Here is a 17,543-nt window from a genome sequence, read left to right as displayed (position 1 = left end):
AAATTAAACTTGGAAAAATAAGCTTTGAGATACTGCATCTGAAATCCAGTAACTCAAAAGATGTCTGGTTTAATAAATAGTTTAAAATATTTGCTGACAGCAACTTAGATGTAAAGTGGCAAGTTACACAGTACAAAGCTGTCGTTTCAGTTTCAGACCCTACATGAAAAAGCATTTTAGAGATAGTTGTTTGTTATGGCTTTAGTATGATTACACTTCTGGGCAAACTGTTATGAGGGAGATGTTGGGGAAACTGGAAGGAATCTGGAGTGTAACAGCATTACTAACACTGTAGGAATGACTCATGAGAAAGATATAAAGGATGAAATGCAGACCTTAACTGAGCGATGATTAAGAAGGAATACTGTTTGCATAGGTGAAAAGGCATAAATGTAAGGGGAATAAATGAATTAATGATGTGCAAGAAGAAACATTTGAAAGTAACACAAAATACAGGCTGTATATGGGGAGAAACGGCATGAGCCTGAGATGATTCTGGTTCCTGAATAGTTTGTGGCACACACCTTATGACTCTTACAGTGAATTTACTCAGGAACAATAAAGGATACACTCTTTGGTGGAAGATAGGAAGGCATCCCATCAGATTGCTCAGCTTCTCTCTGATTACCCATCAAGGCTACCAGGAATGCTGCAGCACTTTGCTAAAATTTCTGTCCTCTCTTTAAGAGCTCCCTGGGTGCACTGATGAAGCAAAGGGTGGGAGAGAATCGCTTTCCACGTATTACTAATAATATTGGTGGTAAAACCAGAAGGAGAATTAAAGACTGAGCCTCCACCAAATAGGATCCACTAGACTGTGCATAAGGTTCCAGTACCCTCCATCTGGGGATAAGGCAATAACCCTTTTATAAGGTTGTATTGAGGTTTTTGTTAGTACTTCTGTTAGTCCTGAGAGATGAGATTGGGACACTTCCTGTGGCACAGACAGGGTGGAGAACAAACTGAATGTCTTGGAATAAGATCTGGTTTCCTGCAGGAAAAAAGGCAGCCAGGATAAAACCTACAGCACAGTGGCTATTCCTAAACAGTTTATGAATCATGTGAAGCTCATCTTGGTGTTTCCTAGAAAATGAAGATGTCACTAACATGTCATCTGAAATGCCTTTAAATTATAAGTCTGGCAGTCCAAACAGCAGTTAGTGACTGTCAAATAGCAGCTGAAAATCGGGAGCAAACAAGTCTGACATGAGATTGTGATAAGAGACTTATCTAGCTACAGCAGTCTGGCCCCTCGGCCAGCGAAGGCTTGCATCCAGCTTGGCATTTTACTTGTTGTTTGCCACCTGATCTTTTTTCCTATGCTAGTAAGTACAAAACTATGCTGTTTCTGGTGATGTTTTCCTGCATTGCCCTGTTTCTGGGTGGCAAAACTTAACACTGCTTCTATAGATGGCAAATGCCTAGAAATTAGAACACCACATGGTGCTACTCCCATCCTAAATCTGACGCAGGGCTTGAGTCGGATACTCTCAGCTGTGATTTATCGCAGCTAAGGATCTGGCCATGCAGCTTTACATGGGGGTGGTCTGATGGCAAACCTTAGTGCCTTTTTAACTACAAACTAGCAGGGTATTTGAATAGTGAAAATCTGATGCACTGCTGTAAAGAGACACATGCTAATGCTTTTTATTTGGCTAGTGACTTTACCGATGTGCCTTATGTTGTAAAGCAAAGCCCCTTCCTTGTCCTCCTGGTGGCAGTAAAAATGTTAAATAGCTTGAGGTAGAAAATCCTCTTGCAAAAGGAGGAAATGCTTTTGAAAATAACATGCATGCACAGCTCAGGAATGTGTCTATATTTTGGTGGTAGCTGAGGTCTGTATATGGTGCAAGCGCACAGAGGAAGACATTGTCCAGCTAATTATGAATAAAAAATGAGTAACGGTGGTGTAGAGAACTGTGTTATTGGCAGTCCACTGGTTGAAGACTACTCATCCTCTTAAAATTGGCTTTGAGGATTTTGTAACTTTAATTGTAACTCGTTTGGAGCCCTGGTCCTGAGCCTTGTCCTCTGAAGAGACAGCCTTTTGCAGGTGCTCAACCTTCCATTCCTGCTTTTATAATATAAATGAACAGGCCAAAATCGTGGCAGTGGAGTGAAATGGAGGAAGCAGCACCAGGTGAGCAGGGTTTTGGTCAGACTTGGATTGCTGCTGGTGCACCTGCAAGGCTGGCTTTTGTCTTAATTGGCTTATCTGGAGGTAGGCTCCTCAGGAGAGGATGTGTTATAGGCGAAAAAACCTCCAGGAATTAATTTCTGCTACAATTGGGATTTGGGGTGTTTTGTTCGCGGTTTTGGTTGGTGGGGGGTTTTTTTGTGTGTGGTTTTTGTTGTTTGGAAGATGAAGTCGGTGAAAGCTAGTGAGGGGTGAAAACTTCTGTGAAACTAGGTATCAGAGCTGGATTCAAAGGTGTGCTCTGGTGGTGACCTAAGGTAAAACACACCTGAGAACCATCGTTCTCTTGGCCCCGTTAGGCGGTTTCTGGCACCGATGCTTCCCTGGCCAGGGACGAGCCGCCTGCACGCTCGCCCGCTCTGTGAAACCGCGGCTGCCCCGGCTGCGTGGGGTGGGAGCGGGGCGGGGTCGGGACCGCGACCGGTGGCGGCTGCGGGGAGCACTGGGGCTGCCCACCCCCTGCGGGCTCCTCGGGCCTGGGGGGGGGGTCCCGCTGAGCGGCCATTTTAGGTGCGGTCCCCGCTGCGCCCCGGGGTGCCCGGAGGGGCGGCGGACGCCGTTCCCCGCACGGGATGGCGGCGGCAGCGGCGGCGACGGCGGCGGGTCCGCCCCGTCGGGGGCGTCTCCGCAGCGGCGCGGGGCCTCCTCCCCCATCCCCGCCCCCCGACTCCCCAGTCGCGTCGGCGGCTGGACGGGAGCGGAGCGGCGCCGCGCTGCTAGCCCGCCCCGTCCTGCGCCGACCCGAGCGGGCACCGCCGGGGGCAGCGGCCGCCCCATGCGCTGAGGGGCGGCGGGATGGGGCCGCGGGGCGCCGGCGGCTGGGCCGGCCGCGCCGGGGCGCCGGCTTCCGGTTGGACGTGCCTCCTGCTGCTGTGCGCTGCGCTCCGGAGCCTGCTGGCCAGCCCCGGCAGCGAGGGTGAGCGGGGACGGGGCGGCCGGGCCGTCGGGGCAGCGCCCGCCGAGGAGGGGGCCTGCCCGCGGGTGCGCTGCGCCGAGCTCGTCAGGCTGGGATTTGGAGCACTTTGAGGGAGGAGGAGGGGGGCTGCGCCGCGGGGAGGTGGGTTCCGCGCCGGAGGGAGCGGGTGACACTGGCCGGTGGGGCTGGGGGCGTCCTGCTGGAGAGCGGCGGAGGCAGCGCTGCCTCGGGGCGCGGGCAGGCTCGCACGGGTGGGATTGCACAGATGCCCTGGCACGGGCGCGTTTTGCGGTGTTTGGGGTTTTTTTTTGGGGGGTGGTGATGGTGGTGGTGATGCTGCATAGGTACCTTTGCACTCGGACGTTTGGGTTGGCACGGCATGCTTCCCAGCCGTTTGCACCGGGAGAGGTGCGCGAGTGGGTTTGCGGGCTGTACCTGCCGGGCTGTGCGGGGGGCTTGCGGGATGCGCGCAGGCGGAGCGGGGCCGGGGCGGGCTGGAGCAGGCTCCCGGCGGGGAGCCCTGCAAGCGCTGACCGCAGTGCGCTTACTTCGTGGCTTAAAATACACACGTAAAAAGGAGGGGAAGCCGCGGAGGTGCCGCTATTTAACCCGCAACGCAGCGGAGCGCGGCCGCTGGGGACGGATTGTTGTGTAATATGTTTGATCGTGTGAGGCTAATAGCCAAAAACATGTGTCCAGGTTGCTTGTCTAGCAAAGTACTTCCAGGTTTTCAAACTGGACTGTTTTTTTTTTTTTTTATTTGGTGTTTTTTGTTGTTTTGTTTTTGTTTGGTTTGTAGGGTTTTTTTGTGTGTGGGGGTTTTTTTTGTTTGTTTTTGGTGTGTGTTTTTTTTTTTTTTTTTTATATACGTGCTGTGGGCACTGCTTGGGGCTTTTTCGTGTTGTTTGTGGATGCGCGGGCAGGCTGTGCTGTGAAAGCATGGGTGGAGAAGTTCGGCATCCGAAGGGAATGCCGGCGGCTCGTAGCAGGCTGGCTTCGTGATGCACCATAATTATTTGTGAAACTCCTTTAGAGGGAGGAGGTATTCAGGGGCTGGGGAAGAAAAACCGTACCAGAATTTCAAAGATGTGGCCTGAGGTGACCAGCTAGCTTTAATTTATTTTGCAGAGTGAAAATAATGTGAGTAGCAGTTTTCTGTTCTTTTCTTTTTTTGTTGTTTAAAGTGCAGAGAAAGGGGAAAATGCAGTTCCTCTGTGTGTGAAGATATCGGATGTTTGGGAGGTGCATTGGTTTGGGGGATGATGGCGATGGCTTTGGCTTTGCCTTGGTTAGGTAACGGTGGGCCCGATCCTTCAGCTCCCACGCGATTTCGGGTGGTTTCACCCTTGGGAGCGGTGCTGGGGAGGTGGCATGGTGCCTTCGAGGGGCTGTCCCTGTGCTCCCCCGCCCCTGGGGAGCCACGCCGTCCTGGCGCTGCGGTGCGGGGCCGCGAAGCCGGCAGGTGCTCCCAGCCCCGTCCCGGGCATCCTTGCCAGATCTTGGAAAATCTGGTGCCGGCGGAGCCAACGGGACTGTTCGCCGAGGGCAGAGGTGTCTCCGTGTGAACGGGAGCTGCAGCGTAGGGCTGTCGCACGGTGGGAAGCGGTGCGGGAGGGGGTTAATGAAGGTGCCTTAGCGAAGGGGCTCAGCGGTGCCGTCACGGGGAGGTTGCAGGGTGATGATGAGCAGCGTGAGCGCTCGCCTCGCCGTCTCTCTGCCCCTGCTTCCCTGGCTGCTGCTGCTCTGTAATTTCTGTCTCTTCAGTAAATGCAAAGCTATAAAAGACTGCTGGTGGGAGGGGTCTGACCGTGGACCTGAACTTATTCAATAACCGCTGTCCTTTGCTGCTAGGAGATTTATTTGTAAACAAGCATTATTTGACAAGTGCTTCTCACAGCATGTCTCCTTTGCCAATTACTCCTGAGCAGCTCTGCACCTGGGAACAGCTCACCCTGCGGTGTGTGAAGCCTAATGCATGAGAACCCTCAGATGCTGGAGCCTGCCTGCCTAGCCGTATGCTGCTGACACTTGTCACCGCGTTTGGTTTGAAAAGTTCAGTTTGGCTGCTTCTGGGCTCTGGTGAGAGAGATCCTCCCCTGGGGTTAGTTGTCATATTCAGCTGGTTAGGAACTTTTCTTCTGCTCAGAGGGAGGTAGCCATCTTAGACCTGAGAATAGTATTTTCAGAAGTTGCTGGTGTTGGTTTTTCTGGGTTTTGTTCTTTATTATCTTTCATCTCACCACAATTAAACTACTAGCTGATACCCTGTGCTGTGTAGGTAGGTAACGTATGTAGTTGCATAGAGAATGACAAATTCACGTAGTTACGATTTTTCTTTAACCGTGCATCATATTTTTTTTGTTTCTGTGAATCTTTGTCATACACAGTGAGTTTGTAGGATAAGATATATGCAGTTAAGAACTCACAACGCCTGACTTTCTGTTTTACCCTCTAGTGGAGGGACACGTAGGGGGAAAATGCTTTAAAAATCTAGGTTAAGATTTGGAAGAAAAAAAAAATAAATTCAGTGTTTGGTCTCCTTAGCATGGAAATAGGTTTTTGCAAGGGCAGCTGAGTTTCAGAAGCTCCTGCCATTTTTATGGGGAAGTATCAGGTGCCCAGTATGTATCATAAACCTGGTCACCTTCATAGATACCTCCAGTTATGTACTGAAGGATATACATCAGGAAAAGGGAATTAGGTTTTTTTTTTTTCAGGTTTTCCTATAACAGGGAAATAAAAGAGATTTAGACTTCAATCACCTTTGCTCAGTTTATATATAAAAAGCAAAACATGTAGTGAAGGATGAAGACTCAATGCTATTTTATGCATATGCACATATTGGTTAGCCGTTATTTTTAACTCTTTAGCAGAGTTCATTGATTAGAACCAGTGATTTCCTTCTTCCTTTTGACTACTTTTACAATTCAGAAATGAGTCATAAAGAAAATCTTCCAAAGAGTACAGCAAAGGTATTGCACAGTTTTGAAGTGCTAGTATTTCAGAAGTGCATTCTCTATGAGAACAGGGTGTGAGAGGCAGCCCTGCAGTACGTGACAAGGCTTCCTGCACCTCCTGTAGTTTAAAAATGCATGTGCTTTGAACCTTTGTAAGTACTGGGGTTTGGGAAGTGGCTTATGTAAATTATTTATGTAAACCACAGAATGAACGAAGGAATTGTTTAAAGATTCCCCCCTCCACCCTGAAGTTCATGATTTTGTGATGTATCGCCTGTGGGTTTGGGTTGGTTTGCAGATCTCATTTGGTCGTCACCCAGATGACCCTAAGAAGTGTTATGCAGGAAAATTTATTAAAATAATGGAGTATATTACATCAGACTGCTTGTAACGGTAACTCCACAATGTACTTGCATAATTGTCATTAAATACAAAGTATATTTCACTTTAGGGCTTTTCAGCCGAAGTAAGTGCCGATTAGGCAGTGCTGTATCTATGAAGTATATTGTTAAACAAATCAAAAGAAATAGTTTGAAATAACAACATTGACTTAGACAAAGGAGAGGAACATGAAATGAGTCTTTGTAACGCATTGTATTTGTTTTTAGACTAGAAGGGTATTATTCTTTAGTTACAAACTCCTGCGTTTGGTCCTCTTCATCTTAATTCTTCCGGGGTTTTTTGAAGCTCACTGTATCTTAATGTATCATTTTTAATTTGAATGGATGAATAAATGAGCACAATTAAAGGGGTGGGTCTAGTGCATGCAAAAATAAAGGAAGGTTGTAATTTGCAGATTATTCATGCCAGAGCCTGGAGCCTACCTGTTCTCAGTGTGTTGACTTGTGTGGTGTTTCATACTGACATATAATTTGTGTCATGGCACACTGGATAAATGCATATTTAGGTATAACATCACAACATTTATCTTTAATCAGTGAATTAAGTCTTTTTAAGGGATTTTTTTTGTGTTATTTAGTAGAAGCAGGTGTGAAAATAGTCTTAATTTTCATATAATTTTATTTCAGTTAGCCTAATGCTTTGGGTAAAAATACACACAATCAGAACATTTTGCTTATTAAGTTGCCCTTAATGGCTTGGCTTCATATATCATGCGTTCACACAGCTACTGCATTTTGTGTATTTCTGTAGGTATTATGTACTGCCAGCATTCCTTTACCTTGTGTATGCAGAACGAGTAAGTGTGGACGCATTTCGGTCTGCTCACAGTGCTTTGTAAGGAGGCTTTGAGGAGTTATCTGTTCTTTATTTCATGTATTGGAATGGTTCCCCGTGTGCTTTCCATGATAGCAGAGCATAACCTCAGTGCTGTGTGTTTATTTTACTCGCAGGAGTAATCCTATTAACTTTAGATTTACTGCAGTGGAATTACTGGTATGAGGAAGGACAGCTCACGTCTAATGGTCTTTTTGGGATCAGTCTGATGTGTGATGTATGGCTTTTCAGGAGGTTTAGAATGACTCAATTATGGCTTTAAAATGGAAACTACCATCCTTTTGACAGTAAAACAATATTTGAAATGCAGCACTTTTAAGTATATGACTAAAAGCATTGCTGCCTAATGACATGTTTTAAAAAAAAAGGAAATAAACAATAGCAAAGATTGACTCCAAGATAGTACCTGCTTCCTTTCGAAGCTTATATTAAAAATTGTAATAAATAGTGGAAAACAGGCAAACTGTCTTAAGTGGAACCACTGTCAGACCATCTGCTTATAGTATCTTAAATGTTGACACCGTAATTTGATGTGCAAATAGCTGCTTTATACATCAATTTACAGATGGGTAAACTGGCAGGTACCATGGGAGAAAGGGAAGAGTTAGTGGGCTTGTCTGACAGCTTCTTCCCCTCCACCGTTAACTCTCCCACCACTACCTCCCTTTCTAGCTCCAGTGTACGTTCCATCTCCACGTCTGCTGTTCTCCTTCTGTAAAATAAGAAAAGTCTTCCCTATGAAGAGATGTTTATTCTTTGTGCTAAAATGCAAAGTGTTTTGCAGCAGGCTCTGGGGGGAAAGGTGGGAGCAGGATTTCATAAAATCTGGCAGAAATTGCAAAGCCAGGACCGTTTATTATGTGTGGTGCCTTGCCCTGTGATCTCACTGGTTTTAGCTTTATTGTTCCAGGGAATTCTGTGCTGCTTCTGCAGGAATCCCTGTTTCTAGCAACATGCGGGGTGAGCGCGGAACCCTTGACCTGGGAAAGTACAGCTGAGATTGCTCAGCGGAGTGATGGTGTTCATGGTGGCTTTAGGGTCTTGAGCAGAAGTGGGGCTGTTGGATCTCCCCAGCCTTTCTAATTTGGAGCTACGTTTTCAGTGGTCCGCTTCTGTAAGTGTGCAGGTAATGTATATTCTTGAATAGAGATGAGCTTTAAACATTGCTTGGGGATGTCAGGGAAGTGACACGCAGCCCAAAATAAAAAGAAAACAGATTTTTCGGCAATTTTTTTTAACATTCTCACTTCCTCTTTAGGAAATCTAAATCTGTACATGGGTCAAAGGCAAAATGAGATGTAAAAAAAAAAAAATGCACACCAATCGGTTGCCTTGTAGAATCACTGAATTTCTTAGTTAATAAGTGCTCATTTCTGTGGAGGAAAGAGTATTCAGTGCAGCTTTTCAGTGGATACTCAGCCTAGTATCCATTAAAAACATTAAAAAAAAAAAAAGTCCTGTGCTTATAGTAAAACATCTAAACACAGAATTGAAATACGTGTTGTAAATGCAGCTTTCTCACTGACCATAAGTGCTGGTGGGAGATGGGGCCTCATTTCAACCAGAATGGACTTGAGCTGGGTATTTTTCTTTACTCTGAGAATGTTGCAGAAATACTGTATTAATGATTGCATTGGAATGAACAATTTCTTTAATAACTTTTTACTAAAATGATTTGCTTTGATATCTGTTGTAAAATTGCTGCATATTTTAAAAGCTAGTAGAATATCTTTTTTGCCTTTGAAAATATATTTTGTTCTTAAGATGTCCCTGGTTTTTGGCATAGGCTGAACAGAGATATGGATTGTCCTCTGTGTTCATGTCACGCCTGTCCCTCAGTCTGCTCTGTGACTGGTCGGACATTGAGGTGACAGGTTTTGCTGAGGTGAACAACTGCCCCAGTTGCTTTCACAGCCACACAGTTGCTTTCTATATTGGCAAACTTGAGCACTGGCTTTCAGTAGCTTAGGTCGGTCTAGGGATTTGTTACCCTTTTAGTTGTCTCTTTGACCTATTATATCTCTTACAGTCTCAGTTTTGGTATTTGCTGTGGCTTCGGTCAGTGCAGTATCTGAGCCTCTCTGAAGGCTTAAAGTGCTTATCCTTTTGGAGGCAGAAAGCAATTATCCCTGTATTCTGCAAGGAAGCTAGTTGAGAGGGGATGGTCTGGAGGTGTAAGCACTGTGATTTGCGGCACTTCTGGGTGTGGGAGGTGATGTGTGGCTGTTTGCAGAGGTCCAGTGGCATGTTGCCTGCTGTGGACAAGGGTTCTGGGACCTGCTGGCTGCCCTGGGATGCACATACGAGCACAGCCTTCCTGTCTGATTTGCAAAGGGGACTGGAGATGCTTTGGGCCAGAATAATTGCCGTGGGAACATTCAGTGCATGCTGGGGCTGCCTCGCTGGGGGTGTTGGTGGTGGGAAACACCTTCCTTTTCTCTCCCTCTTCCCTTGTATTTGAGTTGTGCCGGAGGTACGTTAGGAGGACTTTGACCAGATAGAGCTGCTCAGGTGACTGCTAGCTGGAAAGATGAGAGATGCCTCCTGGAGGAGGAGACATAGCATGTACTATCACAGCAGATGGGGGAATACCTGCTTGAGCTGGTCTGGCAGCCCTGAGGGAGAAGGTGACTCCTGTCCCTTGGCTTCCCCTCTGGTAAGCTCCCAAGCATCAGTGGGGGTTCAGCTGGTGTGCTCCAGAGCAAACTGTGCCGTGGGGGTGCGCAAGGAATGGAAGCAGTCCCCTGCTGAAGTTGAGAGCTTCTAGGTTTGGGTGGCTGTGTAGCAGGTATTGAGGCTGTAGGAGAGAGGGTAGGACCCTGGGCTTGCAGGCTTTCATGCTAGCTACTTCATTTCGGTGCACAAAGAGGTACTTGCAAGACAGGAGTGTCTTGCCAGGGTATTAAATCCAGGGTTCACTAACCTGCATCACTTAATGTTAGAAACAGGTCAGAACAACCAGTTTGAACTTTGTAACTCTTTGAGGGGATAGAGAAACACCTGGGAGGAACTTAATTATTCAGCATCAGTAATATGCATTTCACAATGTTTTTGGGTGGACTTGTATCACTCCGTAATTTTTTTTTGCATGTCCCAAACCAGTAAAACTGCATGGGGAAATTTTGTGCATAATTGCTTTTAAGTTAATTTGTCAAAAAAAAACCATTTTGGTTTATCCATCTTTGCTTTACTAATGTTCGCATGCAATTTCTTCCTAAACTGCATTGACAATGTGCCGTTCCCACTAGCAACCTCTTCCCTCAACACAAATAGAAGGGATAGACTGTCAACCCCTTCTGAAAAGCCAATGGACCATCTTAATGCTTAGATAGGATTTGGGAGGAGGGAAAAAAATATGCTTATGTCAGTTCCTTCCCCCACACACACCCCTTGAGTGAGCTCAATGGCAGCAGAGCAGTCATTATTGTCAACAGGAAGGCTTTATTGGTGCTGGACAGTGAGGTCTTGTGAGTCCACTGGTAGCGGACAGCCTTGACAGCTCTGGGTGTGTCTGTGCCGAGTTTCTTTCCTTTTGTTGAGTTTAGTTATATGCATAACGGAATTTGATATCTGTGTCTTTTAGGACACCTTTTAGAAATGGAGGCCATATTGCTTTCAGTTGGTAATGCTCTGATGTAGGGAAGGTGGTGAGATTTCATCTCAGCACTGCCAGCAGGTGTTTTGATTGCATTGGGAAGCTGTTGGGATTTTAGGGCTTGACTTTTAAGTGTGTGCTTAATAAGGTTCTTGCTTTAATTAGAGTCCTGAAGAAACTGTCTGCCTCCTTCAATGGCTTGCAGATGCCTTGGCAGTGGCTGGAGACCCACTGTCTGTGGGCTGTCAACAGGCAGCACTGGTGGCTTGTTTCTCCACACAGGCTGGTTGTCAGATTGCTGGTTGCAGGTGCTACTTGTATCTTACCTTCAGTGGAAGCTTCTTTTTCCTTCCTAATGGCAGGGTGATACTTGCCCAGATAACCATCCCCCAAAGATACATGCTGCAGCCAGCTTGGAGGTCTGCTATCGTGCTGGTACAGTGTTATTTCCTAGTGGATCTTATGAGTGGGGCTGGAAGCATTTTATTGACTTTATTCACAGTGAATAAATCCTTTTCAATTAAATGGTGATTTTGATGGAAATGAGAGTGTTTGCCATTAAGAAAATAAAGCAAACCATACTGGAGTTCTTAAGTTTCCAGGCACTTTGGGGTCAAGCTAATAATCTCCTGACTACTTCACTTCTTTTATGTATGGTGGGAAGAACAAATGACTGCCTCTTGTCTTGAGTGCAAGTCATTGTAACAAAAAAACCCCTGTGGTTTCCTGTTTGTTTTAGTGGGTCCGGTTATCGAACTGAGCTTTGGGTCCCGCTCCCTGGTGCTACAGCTGGCACTGTGCCTGTGGGGGAGAAGGTGCAGCCGACCTGAAGAACTTTGTCAAAGGGTGATATCACGCCCCTCAAAGAGTGTGTTCAAACAAATTACCGACGTAATGCAGAAATTACTGGGTAAAATTCTCTGGCTGATGTTATGATTGCAGTTGTCCATCTGGCCTTGAAAACCTATGAATCTGTGATGCAGATCCTAGTGTTTTGGCTCTTGCTATAAAGGGAATCATGAGAAGACTTGGAGCAGAATGAAGCCAACATAATAAAATATAAATCTGCAGTTAATATTAGTTTGCAAGTTCATTAAGTAGTGTATATTTTCTTCCTCCAGTGGGCTATAAATAATAGGTACTGCTACAGCTTGCACTCTGCTGTGGCTTGTTTCTACTGATGGAAATATTTCAGAGGTTCTTGCTTGTGTGTGTTTTGTCCCAACTCTATGTAGCTAATTAATTCAAAACATCTGCTCCCTGATGACTTTGATTTCTTTAAAGAGTTTATCTTTTTCATTTGTTTTTGCTTTCTTGGATTATTTTTGACTGTCACTTGTTGGAGTGCCTTGGATTGATACTTCTTGAAGAAATACTTGGCACAACAAGGAAAACAGTTGGAAACTGAATGGCGACAATACTGCAATAAAACCAGTGAAGATACATGAAGCAGGAAAACTTTGACTCATGATGATGATTTCTCAGCAGTCACAGTGTCTTGGTGGTGCTGTGAACTCCAGGGTTGCGCGGGAAGGATTGGGGGGTATGCAGCATAAAGAGAAACGAGCTCTGCTGTTTAGCAGCTATACCCCCTGCCTTAGGCAGGGGGGTGAGGAGAGCAGAGGTGTGAAGCCTGGTGGAAAGCCTGTGATACTGTTCAGGAGACCTCTTGATGAGGGTTTGGTGCAAAGTGCTACAGTTGCATCTTATTGTGTGCCTTGACCTCCATCCACCAGAGTGTTTCACTTCATGTTTAATTGACAGTGTGTGAGTATTCCCATGAGAGGCTTCTCACAAGTATTTTATGTGTAATTGCTCCCACAAGCTCTAAGTGTTGGGTCAGAGCTGGGGCTACGTTGGTGTAGCTCCGACCTTTCCATGGGTGGCTGCATCCTGCAGAGTGCTGTTCAGAGGGGGTCGGGAGCTGCCGGAGGAGCCTTCAGGGGGGATGTAGGAGCACTTGATTAACACCTCGTTTCATGTGAGAGTTCAGATTCAGGCTACCCAAAACAGTGTTCCGATTGCTGTTCGATTTGTAACAAATGTATTGGAGAAATTCTTGCTTCGGTTGTATAAAACAAAACATTTTCATTCCAATGGTACTGTTTAAAAAAGTGCTACTTGAGAAATTGCGTGAGGTTTTGAAATACTTACGCGGGCTTTAAGGAAGGTTTCTTTACCACTCTTTGGGGAATGAAACTGTAGTTAAAAGGTTTTCATCTGGTCAAAGAGGATGTTCTTTTCCTCCTGCTTTAGGTGTATTTCAGTGAAACAAACAAAAATTCTTATGGCTCTACAGTTTCATGGCATAAACACCATCAGCTTTTGCTATCCTGACTGTTCTGCCTGCTCTACAGCGATTTGTCAGGGTAAATTTTGGTAGAGTATGCCCTGTAAGTCTTAGCTTGCAAATGGTTCAACGGAAGAGCAGGACTACTCTGGTGTATAAGAACTTAATTTTTTAAAGAATTTTATACAAAATCAGCTCAAAGACCATGGCAACCCAGAAAAGTTCAGTCTTGTATGCCTGCAGAGTCTGCCCTGGTGTGAGCAATAAAGGTTTTTCTGGAAGATCCTTAGATTCTGAAATGGCAGCAGGATGTGTGGCAGGTAGGATCAGAAATAAATGTTCAGTGTTTTACCCTGTTAATGGGGGATTTTTGTGTTCTTGGCTTGTTTTTTTTCCCATTTGAAATTGGAGTGAAGAAAATGAAGCTGATCCTGCTCTAGAACAGAGCCAGAGAAGCCATCTCACTTCAGCAGTGTCACAAAAAAACCCAAAAAAAGTACCTATGGATTGGTAGCTGCTTCTTCAGTCATGACAGACCTGTCCTGCTTTTGCCTGGGCAAGCTGATGCTGCGACATGACACTGGTTTAGGTGTCTGTGTCGGATGGGGTGCTCTGCTCTGTGGGCAGCGATGTTGCTTTAGGTCAGTGTTGAATGCCATCAGCCCTGGTATTTCTTGTGCTTCCTTCCAGCCACAATCCCTGTGTAGCCATGGTGAAGCTGCTGAATGCCAGCTGTGTGAATGTGACGGGGACATTTGAGTCAGAAGCTGTATCTGGTCTCCCTGTCAGAGATTGCCGAGTGAGAAAACATTGTTAATTCACCAACTAGAGTTCAGGGCAAAGGTTTAGATCACTTTGGTATTATTCTAACTTGATTGCTCACCTGTAGTAACCAGCCTGTCTGAGAATAAGAGCGTATGCAAATTCCCTGGGCTGCTATTCTGTATTAAAAGGAGGGGGGGTCGGAAAAAAAGGCTGCGGTATGACTTTAGACTTAATCATCATTTATCCTACCCTGAAGGCATGGAAGTTAATGATGATATAGATCAGTGCGGTTTTGTGTTCCCCTTGACTGAGCATTAGAAATAATTAGGGCTTGTGGGATGGATGCACTGACGGTGGAGATGAGCAGAAAACATTTTTGAATGTATGCACCTCTTCCAAGTTTGCTGGCAAAGATACAGGTGCTAAGTGCATGCTTACGGGCTCTGAGGTTTCTTGCTTGTTCTTTGAGACATAGCTAGCTGGTGCTGAGGAGAAAGGAAGTGGGAATAAACGAGTTCTGTTACTTTGGGGGCTTTTAAGACTACGGGCCAAGCAGAGATGCCAGTGGTTTTTGGAGAGAGTTCTTCAGTGGGGTAAGCTTTCCTGCATCCCAGTTGCTGCTGAATGCAGCTCTGGGTTATGCCAGTGGAGTATCTACAGCACTGGGGCTAGTCCAGGAGTCCTAAGCTAATGCAGGAGATGGCACTACACTTTTTGAAGTACGGAAGCCTTAAGCATGCAGTTGGAGGTTTTCTGGAATTATTTCGTTCAGTGACCTGAGTGTTTGGGTTAACTAGTTATTAGACAGCCAGGGCTGAGTGCATTCTGATGGTCGTCACAGGCTGGATGGAGAAGAACTGGTTGTGCTGGTCTGGAGAAGACCTCTGGTCTCTTTCTTGCTGTGGGTCAAACCAAAGGTAGTTTCAGGGGTTCTATTCAAGTGTAAAAAAACTTCATCTCTTCCTAGGTAGCCACACATTGAATTATGGAAGCATCTGTTTGGGATGGTGGCTGCCCTTCTATAAAGTCTCTGCTGAAATGGTTTCCTGAGTGTTGCAGGTAACTACTTGATCTGATGTTTGCTCACTGTTTCATCCCCAACCTGGCCAATCTGCAGTTCTTTGAAAGCCATTTTAGCAAAAATAATGTACTTGCCACCACGCTGGAAGGTGATGGGAAGAGAGGTGCTGCTGAGCCTGTATGGGCTTGTGTAGTGGGACTGCGTGCTGGTGGCCTCTCCAGCAGTGTGAGACAGGAGGGCTGTTGTGGTAGCTCTGTTACCCTGCGCTGGGGGGCTTTTGCGGCTGGGATGTTGGAGGAGCCACCCTCTTGCAGAGAGGATGCCAGGGCTCCGGATTGGTTCAAGGCTGAATTGGGGTGGCGTTGGGACCTGACAATGGTGCAAGTAAAAGACAGATGTACTGAAAATGGCTGGGTAGGATGGTGGTGGGGAAGATGCAGATACCTTGTGTCTAGATGGATCTAGACAAGTGCTAACTTGTGTTTATACCAGAATTCTGGGGATTCTCAAAGCAAAACATTTCTGTCCTTGCAGGCAATTTAGAATAACTACTGGCTAAATGTATTTTTCAGACCAGATTGATGTAGTGCAGTACTTTAGAAGATATACTGTGAAAGCAGTCGTGGGCAGAAGCTGGTGGGGCAGCCAGAGAGTCTGCTGTGCCTTAGCAGCCACTCACAGCTGTCTGAACTGGTGCTGGGAGCCCCTCTCATCTCCAGAGCAGCCCAGGCACAGGGGGAGCTTCAAGTCACTTGTTGCTTTTTGTCTTCCTGGCATGTGAATTTTGGGTTTCTGTGTGGTGCCTGTCAAAAGGTGTATCCCATCCTCTCCTATTTATTTTGCTCTGTGCATAATTCCACTAAAGTAAGGGAGGAATAGAGTCTTCTCTAACTGGAGATTTAGTATTCAGCTCTGCCGGCTGACTCACCGGTAGGAAAATTCCCACTGACTTGAGTTAGAGTTGAATGAGTTGTATTATCTTTTCATATGCAGAAAATGATTTTGAAATTGAAGTTAATAACAGCAATTTAAACATTGTCATTGATAGAAAGATAATACAATATTTAGTTGTAGTGTGTTCTTTTTATGATCTGATGTTCAAATAAAAGCACTTTTTCTCCTTTTTTCCTTAATTAGCATGTCATGAAGAAGTTTGCGGCATCAAACACACCATCTAATTACATTCATTAGTAGCATCTCCAGGACAAATTTTAATTAAGTTGTACAATGTAGATCAATACTTGTTTTGCATCCATTGCAACTTAGACCAGGAATATACTGTTCTGCACAGTTTAATTAGTGATTGTAATAGAAGGAATTTGAGTAAACCTGCCATTTTGGCAACTGCACTTCGGTATCTTGCTTTTATAACTCTCTCTTCCTTTTATAGTATGGGACGTGTTATTTATGTGTGTCCTATTTTGATGAATGTTTTAAGGTCTCTCTTTTTATCCCATTAAAAAGAAAATGTAGTGCAGTTCAGGGGCATTTGGGTACTAGTGCTTGACTTCAGCTGCAGCAGGAGAAATTAATGAGCATCTTACCTGAATACTTCAGGAGTGGAAAGGCTGGCCACCACTGGGTGACATATCTACTGGTAGATGATAGCAATACTTTTATTTCGCATAGACTGTGGGGTGGGAAGCCACCTAATTGTATGTTTACTTACTGTGAATATAGTTCAGTGTAGTTTGAGTATTGCTTCCACCAAATGTCCTGTAGTTTGGTAGCGTTGCCAGCTCCCAACCGTTTTCTGTTTTGGCAGGAGAAAGCAATCCAGACATGAAAACCCTGAGATACCAAATGTTTTTGCTCAACATCACAAAAATGCACTTGACCATGCAGAACACTTACATGCCTTATGATAATATCCTGCCTTAATACTTGCAGACATTGTGTAAATGACTGGATAGACAGTTTTTTATATTTTTTTTAGGTGTTTGACGCCAGAGCTGAGAATTGATGTATATATATATACACTTTTTTTTTTCCCTACCTCAGTGTTGTATTTTTGTGTTTTGGGCTGGTTTTGTGTACAAGGAACTACAGCAGTCAGTACAGTACGGTGATTAAGACCAAGCCTACTCAGAGAACTTTGTTTTTGCAAACTAAATCTATTGTTTAATTTATTTTTTAAAAACTCTTAAAGATTTTAAAGGAGCATGCCTTTTAGCATAGTGTACTTCTGGGTTTTCTTACTATGCCTCTGTAAATAATGTGATCCTGTTACCTGAGGTACTCGGTTGGCAGCATTTTTAATTTTATCTGCAGTGCCCTGCAGCAGAGTGTCCTGGGCTGGTGGAAGGACGGACGGATGGAAGGAAGGAAGGAAGGGTGTCCTGGGCTGGTGAAGGACGGAAGGAAGGAAGGATGTCCTGGGCCGCTGGAAGGACGGACGGAGGGAAGGGAGGAAGGAAGGGTGTCCTGGGCCGCTGGAAGGACGGATGGAGGGAAGGGAGGAAGGAAGGGTGTCCTGGGCTGCTGGAAGGACGGACGGAAGGGAGGGAGGGAGGAAGGAAGGGTGTCCTGGGCTGCTGGAAGGACGGACGGAAGGGAGGGAGGGAGG

The 17,543-nt window shown here is 45.6% G+C and overlaps 1 protein-coding gene across 9 annotated transcripts in view; it reads left to right on the top strand.

Moving 5' to 3' along the window:
* Window positions 1-2,149: 2,149 nt before the first annotated feature.
* EPHA5 (EPH receptor A5) overlaps window positions 2,150-17,543 on the top strand; it is a 209,792-nt gene continuing 194,398 nt past the window's right edge. For 5 of the 9 annotated variants that reach the window (XM_080386724.1, XM_080386720.1, XM_080386719.1 and 2 more), the window contains exon 1: window positions 2,151-3,113. In XM_080386724.1, the coding sequence (XP_080242850.1) occupies window positions 2,993-3,113 (121 nt within the window). In that variant the 5' untranslated portion in view covers window positions 2,151-2,992. Of the gene's footprint in view, window positions 3,114-17,543 lie in introns of all 9 variants that reach the window. The other 4 variants (XM_080386723.1, XM_080386722.1, XM_080386721.1 and 1 more) reach the window with 2 other exon arrangements.

The sequence above is a fragment of the Falco punctatus genome, assembly GCF_963210335.1.
Source record: "Falco punctatus genome assembly, chromosome: 1".
Classification (NCBI taxonomy): Eukaryota; Metazoa; Chordata; class Aves; order Falconiformes; family Falconidae; genus Falco; species Falco punctatus.
This window is presented reverse-complemented; position numbering and strand designations above follow the sequence as displayed.